This window comes from Marmota marmota, unplaced genomic scaffold (genome assembly GCF_001458135.2).
Source record: "Marmota marmota marmota unplaced genomic scaffold, marMar, whole genome shotgun sequence".
In the NCBI taxonomy this organism is placed as follows: domain Eukaryota; kingdom Metazoa; phylum Chordata; class Mammalia; order Rodentia; family Sciuridae; genus Marmota; species Marmota marmota.
In genome coordinates, this window is record NW_025999897.1 from 1,244,143 (window position 1) to 1,258,188 (window position 14,046).

Sequence of the window (14,046 nt, forward strand, 5' to 3'; positions counted from 1 at the left end):
GGTGTGATTATGTCCTTGTGCTTTCCTGCAGGAAGCTTATTTTCGATACATGGCAGAAAACCCAACTGCCGGTGTGGTTCAAGAGGAAGAAGAAGACAATCTGGAATATGATAGTGATGGGAATCCAATCGCACCTTCCAAAAAAATAATCGATCCTCTTCCGCCCATTGATCATTCAGAGGTATGGTGTTTCTTGCTGATACAGTTTTCTTTAATTTTAATATTTAGGTTTTCCCAATATCTGAATACTCTAATGCCTTGAGAATTTTTGTACTTGGGGATCTTTTCTCCCTGTTGAGGCTTTCACAGTCTGTGGTGTTACCAAAAGGTATAGCTGAATCACTTGCTCTCGTTTAATTTTAGAATTTTAAGAGTGTTTTTCCAAGCAACTATATTTGTTTTCCAGAAACAGTGCTTAACTATCTTCCTTTCAAATGGGCCTTGGGTCTTCATTTGGTTTTTAGTTGCTATAAATATTATTGTCCCCAAATAGTCAGATCAGAGCCTATTTATTCAAAGTAGAGCCAGGAATTATGAGTTCCATAAGTCAAAAAAAGGAAAAGAGACTGTCAGTGTACTTGAAAAAATATCAGTGCTTTTTCCAAGTTAAATATCAGACTAGAATTTGCATATCCTAGTGACTAGATCTAGAGCAATGGTTCTCAGAATATGGTCCTAGACCCCTGAAAGAGCCATTTCAGAGTCTATAAAAGTCAAAAAAGAATTTTTTTGATACTAAGAATTTGTCTTTTTCATTGTATCAGCATTTGTACTGATAGTATAAAAGCAGTATAGGTAAAACTATTGCCACCTTAGTATGGATTAAGATAGTGGCACCAAACTGCTCCAGTAGTCATTATATTATTCCCTACAAGACCATTGCGATTTATATATTTATTTATTTTTTAGTTGTAGTTGCACACAATACCTTTATTTATATGTAGTGATGAGGATTGAACCCAGGGTCTCGGACATGCTAGGTGAGCACTCTACCGCTGAGCTGAGCTACAACCCCAGCCCCAAGACCATTGCAATTTAAAAACGAGGTGGGGGAGGTGCCTGGCATGGTGGCTTAGTGGTAGCGCGCTCACCTGGCAAGCGCGGGGCCCTAGGTTCAATCCTCAGCACCACATACAATCAAATAAAAGTATTGTGTCCAACTACAACTAAAAAATAAATATTTTTTTTAAAGGGGGCGGAGTTCGTCTAAGAATACCCTTATGGAACAGATTAAATCTGATCCTTGAGTTACATATCTTTTTATTTTTTGGTATTAGGGATTGAACCAAGGGGCACATAACCATTGAGCCACATCTCCAGCCTTTTTATTTTTTTATTTGAGATAGGATTTCACCAAGTTGCTTAGGACCTCACTAAATTACTGGGCTGGCTTTGAACTTGAGAATCCTCCTGTCAGAGCCTCCCAGGTCAATGGGATTACAGGCATGCACCACCGTACCCACGAGTTAAAGGTCTTTTTTTATTCTGTGTGTCCAAAAGGGAAGAACACATAAAATATTTCTATTGGCATACCAAAATATGATAGTTGACTCCAGGGAAAGCATTTATATGTTTGAATTGTAGGCTGAACTAGCTGTTTTATTTTCGTGGAACATTATTTGTAACTGAGAAAATGAATGATACCTCAAGGAAAACAATTATGTTTATTACCAGTGCTAGAAATTAAAACTTTCAAACAAAAATTAGAATTTGGAAACTTACATTCACCATAGTGAGCTCGACAGTTTCTTAAGACTGTGGTGATAAAATTGATGATGACATTAATGAATATGAATTTTAAAATTCATAATGAGCTGTGTCAGCATTTAGATGATCTGCATACTATCTTAGTGAACCAATATTTTCCATGTGATCACTATTATAAAATCATCAGAGTCCATCAAAATACTGTCATGAGCAATGTTTTTTTTGTTTGTTTGTTTGTTTTTACACCTAGGAATGTTTTACCTTTAAGCTACACCACAGTATTTTGTTTTGTTTTGTTTTTGAGACAGGGTCTCTCTGAGTTGCTGAGGCTGGCCTTGAACTTGTGATCTTTCTGCCTCAGCTTCACTGAATTGCTGGGGCTACAGGGAACACCAACATGCTGACTAGATCAGTGACTTTTAATGTAATTAGTATAAAAAGTTCAGTGATTTGGTATCAGATTACACAATGAAAATAACCTTTAAGAAGTGACCACTAGTGGGCTGGAGTTGTGGCTCAGTGACAGAGCGCTTGCTTAGCAAGTGTGAGGCACTGGGTTCAATTCTCAGCACCACATATAAATAAATAAAAAATAAAGATTCATCAACAAATTAAAAAAAAAAAGTGACCACTAGTCAAGTTTTAGTGTGGTATCAAAAAAGAATAGAAGCTGGGCATGCTGGCACACACCTATGATCCTAGCTGTTGTGGAAGCTGAGGCAGGATCAGGAGTTTAAAGCCAGTCTCCACAACTTTTCTAGGACCTAAGCAACTTGGCAAGAGCCCGTCTATAAATAAAATATTAAAAAAGGCTGGGGTTGTGGCTCAGTGATTAAGCATCCCTGGGTTCCATCCCTGATACCAAAAATATATATATAATTTTGCTTAAAAAATGTATTATAAATAATTTGTTGGTAGAGAATCATTTAGGCAAATTCTATTGAACAAAGGGATGCTTTATTACTGAGCTACATCTCCAGCCCCTTTAAAATTATGAGACAGATTCTCACTAAATTGCCCAGGTTGGTTTGCAAGTCTGTGATTACAGGTTTGTGCCACCATGCCCAGTTAGCCAAATTCTCATGTGGTGGTATGCTTATGTTTTGTATCCTAAAGTAATCTATGGAATGAGCAGCAGAAATGACTGCTGCTCTCTTTGGAATTAAAAATGTATAACTGATTTTTGTTTGTTTGTTTAATCTTGCTAGGGATTTAACCCAAGAGTACTTAACCACTGAGCCACATCCCCAGCCCTTTTTATTTTTAATTTTGAGATCAGATCCTGCTAAGTTGTTGAAGCTGACTTTGAATTTGTGATCATCTTGCCTCCACCTTCCAAGTTGGTGGGATTACAGGTTTGCTCCACTGTGGCTGGCATTACAGGCAACGCAAGCAATTCTTTGTTTTTAAACAGAGTAGAGTGCCCTCTAATGGCTAAAGCTTTTCTCTTAATTATTAGCAGTGTTTCTAAATGCCTAGAACTAGGTGAACAACTTAATCCAAAACATATTTAAATGTTAGAGTGAACTATCATCCTTAAAATACGTGTTCTCTCAGGACTTTGGCATTGTAGAAATTCTGTGTTCTGCTTCTAGGTTGTTCAAATCTAAGTTGTCACTAGGAATATTAGTTTATACCTATAATCTTGTATCTTTGTGTTGGGTGTGGGGGGTGCTGAGGCAGGAGGTTCACCAGATCAAGGCCAGCCTCTGCAACTTAGACCCTGTCTCAAAATAAAAAGGACTGGGGTAAAGCTCCCTTGGGTTCAATCCCCAGTACCCCCCCAAAAAAATAATAATAATAATCTGAGGTGGTATTAAATGTTGGTCTCTTTGGGAAAGAGATTGATATTTATAAGAAAAGACAGAGGCTGTACTTTCTGGAATGTGTGTCAAGAATAAATGAATTCCTTTGTTCTTTCTAGCAAGAAGGGGATTATTTGTGTTATATTTGTAAAAGATTATTTTGCACTAAAATCAAACTTACAGGATTGACTCTTGAATTCTAGACTAACTTTGAATAATTGGACCTGCAGATTGACTACCCACCATTTGAAAAAAATTTTTACAATGAGCATGAGGAGATAACCAACCTCACTCCACAACAGTTAATAGATCTCCGGCATAAGCTCAATCTTCGGGTAAGACACTCATTTATCAAGTATTTTTATGTTAACGATAGTTAGTCTAGGTTTGTATTCTTGCTTTTTCAAACTAATAACCTTGGATTTTTTTTTTTCTAATGGTCTCTGAACTGCCTTTGCTAGAATAATAATTATATCGCTTGGGCTTACTTGATTTGATTGTTTTAGTCCTCCAGATGACCTTTTAGGATAGGACATTTTTTTCTTTCATGTATTCAGTCAACTTTATATGTACTGTCCTGTGTGGTATATCAAAGAATGATTAGAAAGTCTCCTCTTTAGGAAGAGGAAACAGGATTGCTAGATGTGAATAACATGAAGTCTTAGAATATTTTGAAATTATGATACACTTTTTAAGTCACATATTGTGTACCTTTTTTAAAAAGAAGAAATGAAGGGGCTGGGATTGTGGCTCAGCGGTAGAGCGCTCGCCTAGCACGGCGGGGCATGGGTTTGATCCTCAGCACCACATAAAAATAAAGGTACTTGTGTTGTGTCCATCTACACCTAAAAAATAAATATTTTAAAAAAAAGAAGAAGAAGAAATGAAGACCTTGTAAAAATACATATGCACTACTTTCAGAATGAGATGGCTTTAATTGCTTACCAAAATGTTTTGGGTTGCTCATTGGCTATATTGTTTAGAGTCCTTCTCATGTTAGTTAATGAAACTTAATACACTCATCTACTTTGATGTGAATAACTTTCCAGTTCCTCTGCCTTATTGGTTGCTACATGAAAACTCCTGCTTTTCAAGAGGTGTATGTATGTGCTTGCGTACATGCACATGTGTGCGTATGCACATTTTTTTGTGTTTATTTTCCCAGAGATTAACAATCCTCCATAAAATCTTTTTTTTTTTTTTGAATACTTATTTTTTTAGTTTTAGTTGGACACAATACCTTTATTTTATTTATTTTCATGTGGTGCTGAGGATCGAACCCAGGGCCTCACACATGCTAGGCAAGTGCTCTACCGCTGAGCTACAACCCCAGCCCTCCATAAAATTTTTAATGAAATTCTTTTTGAAAATGTCAGCATCACTGGGGAAGCATTGAAAGGTTACCACTTTGGGAGACAAAATAGAGATAATAAACCCTGTTCTTGACCTGGGCATAGTTGTAACAGAGCTTGATAGTGGCTAAAACATCACTAGGGGATACAGTAACTCTTCTGGCAATATTTTTTGTAACCAGTGGGTATAGACTTGCCTTCATCTGAGTTTATATGTAATTTTTGTTTTGAGTAAATTTTATTGTTTTTTTTCCTCCTACCTGGTTAATATTTATGCAAAACTAGAAAAAAAATTCTTTTTTTTTTTTTTTTTTTTTACAATTCATTGAATGGGTTTTTGTTTTATTTTGTTTGAGATAATTTTTATTTAAAAGATTTTTAGGTACTTAGTCATTTAAAACCAAGTGACAGTTATCTCGGGAGTTGTTTATATGAAATCCTCATTATTTGAGGTTTTGCCTTTTCAGTGCATACTTTTGGCTACAGATTTATGTTATCACTTTTTCATACTCAAGCTAAATGTTAGATCCAGGTAAGTGTTGTTGAACTTCAAATACTATTTATATTGTCGTACAAGTCATTCCTGGAGGTTGTCTCTATCTCTAGGTTTCTGGTGCTGCACCTCCTAGACCAGGAAGTAGTTTTGCTCATTTTGGATTTGATGAACAACTTATGCATCAGATTCGGAAATCTGAGTACACACAGCCCACTCCAATACAATGTCAGGTAAGTAAACATAATGAAAGAAAAATGAAGAAGAATGATATTTAGTGACTGTATTTAGTTGATAACAAAGTCAAAACAGTAAAATAATGTTTAAGGTAGAACTATATTGACATGGGTAGATGGTACAAATATTTCTTCTGACTTTGTCCTTAATTTTTCCTCTAATTAAAAGGGGGTGTGGGACATAAATAAAATCCAAGAGGATTTTTAAAACTTTTAAAAATTAAAGAGCAAGTGTGAATTATTCACCCCTCTAGGAAATTTTAAGTGGCTAAGAAATGTTCTTTTATATCTGATAAATACCTTGAAAACACGATATGAAGAAAATAATCAGTTCTACCTTAACAAAAAGATTTGTGGTGGACTGGAGTCGTGGCTTAGTTGGTAGAGCGCTTGCCTAGCATGTGGGAGGCACTAGGTTCGATTCTCAGCACCACATATAAGTAAATAAATAAAGGTCAATCAACAACTAAAAAAAAAAAAAGATTTGTGCATGGACAACTTGAGCACTAACAATGATTAGAATTGCTTTGTCCATTAGTTGAAAATTCTCATTTATTACTGAAAGATAATAGCTTCTGTTTCCCCTTCATATATGTGATTTACTTATTCCTAAACAATTGTCTGTACCTTCTAAAGGGGAGAACATTTTTTAAAATTTGAGCAGCTACTTCCATTATGAATTGCAATTTTGTATTTCTGCATGTCAAACAAAATGGAGTCAGTTATATTCCATAAATGGTAACTGAGCCACATGAAGAAAATGATGATTTTTTTCCAATAAATCAAGAAGCTTGTGGGAATGTCAGACTTTTTTCAGTGTTGGCAGTCAGTATGCATAGCCCAGGATATTTTTGTTTCTTTGGAAATAAATGTCATTAATGATCATTTGTCCTTTTTAAGGATTTCCTTCAGTTCATCTTTAAAATAGAAATTTTAGAGTGGATATACTTTACTTTTTCTCCAGGGTGTGCCTGTGGCATTAAGTGGTAGAGACATGATTGGTATTGCCAAAACAGGCAGTGGAAAAACTGCAGCCTTTATCTGGCCCATGTTGATTCATATAATGGACCAGAAGGAATTGGAACCAGGTGATGGACCAATTGCAGTGATTGTGTGTCCTACTAGGGAGCTTTGTCAGCAGGTATGTGCTTTGTATAGAATGCCTCCTTCCCAAAGTAGATTAGCAAAAGACTACCCAGTCAAGTGGATAGAATAACCAGGAAACTTTTTTTTTTTTAATTATGATAAGTACACACAAAATTAACCATTTTAGGAATATTTTAAGTGTACAATTTGGTGGCATTAAACACGTTCATACTGTTGTGCTACAAGTAGATACACCCTTTTTTACTGTTTTTAGAGGGAAAAAAGATATTACAATATGGGAATTGTCCAAGCTCACAATGTTTTTCTCTAAGTGTATTCATTTTTCTTGATAGAAAGGCAATTACAGAATCAGGAAGAAAAGTTAATTTAAAAAAAGAATAATCAAGGCAAGATTTTAGACAGCTTGATTTTATGAATAAAATTTTAAGCCATGTTTCAAGTTTTCATTTTCTTTATTACATTCTGTGTTTTTCAGAACTCCCTCTTGGGTTGTGATAGAGGTATTTATTAGTGTCACAGTTTGTTAATATGTTATTAACAACTTTGTAGATCCATGCAGAATGTAAGCGGTTTGGGAAAGCATATAATCTTCGATCAGTGGCTGTGTATGGAGGAGGGAGCATGTGGGAGCAAGCCAAGGCCCTTCAGGAAGGGGCAGAGATTGTTGTGTGTACCCCAGTAAGTATATCATGTCTAAATGGCTTCTCGGCCTCTCTTCGTATGGAAAGCATGGTTAGTTTTGAAGGGAATTCTCCCCCAAATTGTGGTAAAGCAGGGTTGAGACTATCCTGATGAATGACAGCCTCTGGTTTTGGTTTAATTTTGATTGGTTGACTAAAACAGCAATCCATTAGGAATATCTGTAACATACAAATTAGCAGCTACAAGTTTCTCTCTATTTCAAATAGTTTTTCTTATGCTCTCCTAGGAAGTGGATCGTAGTAACTAAGATCTTCAAGAATCAGAAAGATACTCAGAATGGTCAGTTACTAAGATCTTCAAGAGTCAGAAAGATACTCAGAACTGCCTAGAGGATTGTGATTTAAACATTAAAACCCATCAATAAGGCTTTAAATCAGATAATTTCCAACTATCTTACAAAAATTGTTCTGGCCACAAAATATAAACTACATTTAGGTAAAGGAAGATTCTAATTGAGTTTTCAAAATGTCTGCCCTCTTGAACTATATAGTACATAAAGTTCCAGGCTGTCAGACTATATTATCTATTATTATTTAAGACTTTGCCAGGCATGCAGTTTTGGAAAGTTCTTGTGTCTGTAATTATATTTATTATTCACTTTGTGCATTTTATAGGGTCGACTGATTGATCATGTGAAGAAGAAAGCTACTAATCTTCAAAGAGTCTCTTACCTTGTATTTGATGAAGCAGATCGAATGTTTGATATGGGATTTGGTATGCCTTGAATACCAGTTTCTTCTCTCTATCTTCATACTAGTTTTTTCCATTTTTCTAGATTTAGCCAATGATTTTTCAGCATAAGAGACTCTAAAAATACTCCTTGCTTGGATTAGATTATAGAGTTATAACTAAGAGATAAACTGTTTTTTAGAGTTTTCTCAGGAGAAGTATGTTAGTCTTGATTGGGTGAAGGAAATTTGAAAGCAGCTTTGTATAGGGAGGAATATTTTCCATTATTTTTATTCATGTGCTGTTGATGTGGAAGTCAAGGTCTGGATTCTTGGGTAGGTGAATATCAAGTCCTTTGTTTTCCTATCCTTGATTTTTCTGACAGTGTAAACTTCTAAATAACCATCTTTGCTAATTGATATACCATGTAGCTCAGCTTCATGGAGGGAGAGTTTTTTGGAGTTTCATACTGAATGATATGGCTAAGAGTTTCAGTTTCTTAATTCTTACAACTTCTCATGAGGATTTTACTAAAATGACTTTTTTGGGGCCTCCTGAAATGTATTACAGGGTTGTAATATTAACTTTACTGTTGTTCTTCCAGAGTACCAGGTTCGATCCATAGCAAGTCATGTTCGTCCTGACAGACAGAGTATGTATGAAGCAGCTTTATCATAAATCACATTTATACTTAGAATGAACACCTATTTTTATAGACATAGTTATGGAAACAAAACCAACCATTTGTATACTGATTCAAGTTTTACAGAGCAATAATGGCCATTTATCTGAGCTGACAGAACCTTAGCAGTTGTAGGCTATAACTACCCATTTTCTTCGATGATAAAACCAAGATTCAGAAATTGAATGACTTGTCCTAGCTTGCACAGTATTATCAGTGAGTAGAAATTGCAAAATATAGATCTGATTTGAAATCAGAAGCCTTTTTCCTCAATCATTTCTTGACTGAAAAATGTAATAAAAAGTAAAATAAAGGAAAATCTTTTTTCTTTATTGAATCAGTTTCTAACTAAAAGTTAAGATGAAAAAACAAAACAAAACAAAAAACTGATTCTGGGTTTTTTGGTTTGGTTTGATTTGGATTTGTTTGGTACTGGGGATTGAGTCCAGGGATGGCTTAACCACTGAACAAGTCACTTCCCAGCCTTTTTAAATATTTTATTTAGAGACAGCATCTCACTGAATTGTTTAGGGCCTTGCTAAGTTGATGGGGCTGGCTTTGAACTCACTATCCTCCTGCCTTAGCCTCCCGAGCCACTGAGATTATAGGCATGTGCTGCTTCACCTGGCAAAGCTGAGTAATTCTGAATATTAAGGAAGCTTAGTGGGTATTCAGTAAAATCGTACTGTTTCTTTAACAGAATTTACTTTACTTTTTAGCTCTCTTATTCAGTGCAACTTTTCGGAAAAAGATTGAAAAACTGGCGAGAGATATCCTAATTGACCCTATTCGAGTGGTGCAGGGAGATATTGGAGAGGTAACCTTAAGCAAGGCTGGATGGGACTCCAGTGGGTTATTTCTTATATTATGGAGACATAAAATTGATTCTTCACTGTGGAGATTTTGAAAATTAATGCATATTTATAGATGAGGCAACATGTTTTAGATTTGCTTTAAAATACATAGAATTAGTAGTTGAAATAAGATTGGCAAAATGTTGATAATTGTTGAAGAAGCTCAGTGACAGGTACATGGGAGTTGATTCTGTTCATTTTGCTTTTTTTGAATGTTAAAAAAAATTCATAATAAGGGCTGGGGATATAGCTCAGTTGATAGAGTGCTTGCCTCACATGCATAAGGCCCTGGGTTCAATCCCCAGCACCATACAAAAAAAATTCATAACAAAACTTTTTAGAAAAAGCTTTTAAAGAAACAAAAAGGTCTACCTGAAAGACTATCAGTGAGTTATGATAGAACTGACATTTTAAATGATTATGTGAAGAAGTCTGTATAGGATGTAGTGGGATGTCTTTTAGGGCCTGGTGTAAATAAATTACTGTTTGATTTCTTACCTATACACATGGCCTATGTGAAAAATTTCTCTGGATTGGATTTCATAATTCAGTTAAGCTGCTCAGAGAATTCCTTAAGTTGCTTGTCATGTTTTTGGTTTGTATTAAAAAATTGTGGGTGTGGGTATATCATATGTATATATAATATGGGTTTTTTGTTGTTGTTGTTGTTGTTTTTGTTTTTCTTGGTACTGGGGATTTAACCCATGGGTGCTTTACCACTGAGCTACATCCTCACTCTTTTTATTTTATTTTATTTTGAGACAGGATCTCACTGAGTTGCTGAGGGCCTTGCTAATTAAGTTACCAAGGCTGGCCTTGAACTTATTATAATCCTCCTATCTCCCAAATTTCTGGGATTACAGATGTGTGCCACTTCACCTGGCAATTTAAAATATATTTTGAATAATATTACACAATAATTGTACATATTTATGGGGTACAGCATATTTCATCATGTATACACACAAACACACGATATATTGAATACAGATCAAGGTAATTGGTATTTCCATTCCCTCGAACATTTTACGTTTTACCATTTCTTTTACTTTGGAAGCATTCAAAATTTTCTCCACTAGTTTTTTTGAAATACATTTTTAGTTGTCAACCAATTATTTCTTGCTGTGTTTATTATTCAAGAAATTTTTAGTGTAGTTGATATTTTGACATTGTCCAATTTTCATTTTTGATTGCCTTCTATGTATATGTATGAATGGTGCTAGGAATAGTGAGTGGGAGGGATCCAGAAGAACTCTCTTCGTTAGGAACAATCAAAATAGGTATATGAAAAAGTATTGCCAAGAATTAGGACATACAACCTAGATAGTATGTGTACATAGAGGGAGAGAAGTGTAGGATGATTTATAGAGAGAGGTAACTTTTTTTAAGAGAATTTCTTGATTATTTGATTTTATTTTTTTAAATACACAACAGCAGAATGCATTATAATTCTTATTACACATATAGAGCACAATTTTTCATATCTTTTTATATAATATAAAGTATGTTCACGCCAATTCCATGTCTTTATACATGTACTTTTTTTGCATTACAATTCTTATTATACATATATACCACAATTTTTCATATCTCTGTTTGTATACAAAGTAGGTTGACACCCAATTCGTGTCTTCATACATGTACTTTGGATAATGATGTCCATCACATTCCATCATCCTTGCTTATCCCCTGCATCCTTCCTTTCCCTCCCACCCCTCTTCCCTATCTAGAATTCATCTATTCCTCCCATGCTCCCCTTCCCTATCCCAGTATGAGTCAGCCTCCTTACAGAGAAAACATTCGGCATTTGTTTTGGGGGGATTGGCTAAGTTCACTTAGCATTATCTTCTGAGAGGTATCTCTTAAGCTGTACTTGATATGCTTAAGGAAGGACCCAGAGAGAACAGGGATCATTCAGGATTCTTCAGATGCAGACAACAATGTCACAATCACCTATTTTATTTCTTCTTCCCAGGCAAATGAAGATGTGACACAGATTGTGGAGATTCTCCATTCTGGGCCTAGTAAATGGAACTGGCTTACCCGGCGTCTGGTGGAATTTACTTCTTCCGGGAGTGTCCTCCTGTTTGTTACTAAAAAAGCTAATGCCGAAGAGCTAGCCAATAACCTTAAGCAGGAGGGTCATAATCTTGGGTTGCTTCATGGGGACATGGATCAGAGTGAAAGAAACAAGGTCATTTCTGACTTTAAGAAAAAGGACATCCCAGTCCTAGTAGCCACAGATGTTGCAGGTAGAGTATAAATTTCAAAGTAACTATAACCCACTTCTTCTGTTGTGAGACCCATATTCATGAGCAGGCTGAAAAACTCCAGTAGCCTGGCTGATTTCACCCCACAGAGCAGCAGTTTAGTACAGTGATAACAACCTGGAGTTTGGGATACCACTTTTCCCTTAATGTTTCTCTCAGAACAGAGTATCGCTACAGCTAGAAGACACCTGGGAAAAAAAGGTTGTTTCCTTATTGTGTGTCTAAATATGGTAGGTGTCTTACATTGATTGTTATTAGTTGGGCATACTTCAGTCAAGATCAGAAAAGTAGCCAAGTGCAGAGGTGCACCCCTGTAATCTCAGCTGCTCGGGAGGATATCACAGGAGGATCTCAAATTCAAAGCCAGCCTCAGCAACTTATCAACTCAGCCTAAGCAACTCAATGAGACACTTGTCTCTAAATAAAACATAAAACAGGCTGGGGATGTGGTTCAGTGGTTAATTACCCCCAAGTTCAATATTCAATCCCTAGTACAAAAAAAAAAAAAATCAGAAAAGTTTTTGGAGTTTTGGGGGACTGAGGGAAGTGGGGCAGGGGGCAGGGTGTACCAGGGATTGAATCCAAGGGCGTTTAACCACTCAGCAGCCACATTCCCAGCACTTTTTTAAATTTTTGTTTTGAGACAGAGTCTCACTTCTTAGCTTAGAACCTTGTTAAATTGCTGAGACTGGTCTCAAATTTGCAGTCCTACCTCAGCCTCCCAAGCCACAGCAATTACAGGCATGCACCACCACACCCAGCTGGAATGTGATTTTTTATTTTGTTCTGCTGTTTTATTAGCTACCCTAAAAACTGGTATTTTTCTCTCAGGAGAGAAAATGCTCAGCTTTAACACAGATTTGATCCTGGGTACAGTGGCATGTGCCTGTAGTCTCAGCTACTCTGCAGGCAGGAGAATTGTGAGTTTGAGACCAGTCTAGGCAACATAGTGAGACCCTATCTTCAAGAAACACATTTCATACATGTATGAAGACATGAATTGGTGTAACATACTTTATATTCAAACAGAGATATGAAAAATTGTGCTCTGTATGTGTAATAAGAATTATAATGCTTTCCGCTATCATGTATTTAAAAATAAAACCAATTAAAAAAAAAGAAAGAAACACATTCCATGTCAGTTTGTTTACATAGTTCAGATAAAGGAGAGAGGCTTTGGCAATTTATTGATGGCAAACGATAAGCCATTGCATTAGTGGCCCAGCATCATAGAATCTGTGGGGGTGATATTTGTTCTAGAAGGTAACTTATGTGCCTATATTGCAGCTCACCAGACTCATACACTCTGCCTAAATAAGGGAAATTAGTTTGATCTTCTGGCTCTAGGTAAAGAATATAAGAATTTGATTGCTTTTTATTTCAGCCCGTGGTCTGGACATTCCTTCAATTAAGACTGTCATTAACTATGATGTGGCACGAGACATTGATACCCATACTCACAGGATTGGCCGCACAGGAAGAGCTGGTGAGAAAGGTGTAGCCTATACCCTGTTGACCCCTAAGGACAGCAATTTTGCTGGTGACCTTGTGCGGAACTTGGAAGGAGCCAATCAGCATGTTTCCAAGGAACTTCTGGACCTGGCAATGCAGGTGAGGGGCTAGGCACACTAAAGATTGCCTCAGGTTATACAGCTAAGTTATATTTCAGCAGGCAAGGAAAATAACATGGACAATTGACAAGAAAATGGGTTACAAGGTACAGATTGGAATTATGGGATGTTAAAATTCATCTGGTCTATCCACTCATCCTCTCATTTTAACAATGTCTGTGTTGAAAAGCTACTCCTTGCTTTGTGCTAAAATCTGTCCTTGTAATTTCTACCTGTTTACCCCATGGCACGCTTATGAACAGTATCTGCTTTCTTAATGCTGCCTTCACCCCTAAAAAAGGGGGGGCTTCTCTTTTGGAGACCTAAAAATGAGTGGTGTTTTTAAGAAAATAATTGTGTGGTGCTTCTAAAGTGTTCCTTACAAACAGATCTCAGACCTTTGACTACATGTTGATTGCCCTCTTCCAGAGATGCCTCAGTCTAAAACCAAGTGAGTCATTCTACCAAATCAAATGAGGCATCTTAATGCAATTCCCAAATTACAGAGCAAATTCTGATATTGGAAACTGTTTTTAAATCTATGTTAGATTCATGGACC

The 14,046-nt window shown here is 36.2% G+C and overlaps 1 protein-coding gene across 3 annotated transcripts in view; it reads left to right on the forward strand.

Annotated features, from left to right (window-relative positions):
* The window catches only part of Ddx42 (DEAD-box helicase 42), a 43,921-nt gene that overhangs the window by 24,032 nt on the left and 5,843 nt on the right, over window positions 1-14,046 (forward strand). For all 3 annotated transcript variants that reach the window (XM_048798136.1, XM_015504802.2, XM_048798137.1), the window contains 10 exons: window positions 32-181; window positions 3,743-3,847; window positions 5,471-5,590; window positions 6,558-6,734; window positions 7,250-7,378; window positions 8,017-8,116; window positions 8,676-8,723; window positions 9,473-9,570; window positions 11,583-11,859; window positions 13,262-13,488. In XM_048798136.1, the coding sequence (XP_048654093.1) occupies window positions 32-181; window positions 3,743-3,847; window positions 5,471-5,590; window positions 6,558-6,734; window positions 7,250-7,378; window positions 8,017-8,116; window positions 8,676-8,723; window positions 9,473-9,570; window positions 11,583-11,859; window positions 13,262-13,488 (1,431 nt within the window). The remainder of the gene's footprint in view (window positions 1-31; window positions 182-3,742; window positions 3,848-5,470; window positions 5,591-6,557; window positions 6,735-7,249; window positions 7,379-8,016; window positions 8,117-8,675; window positions 8,724-9,472; window positions 9,571-11,582; window positions 11,860-13,261; window positions 13,489-14,046) is intronic.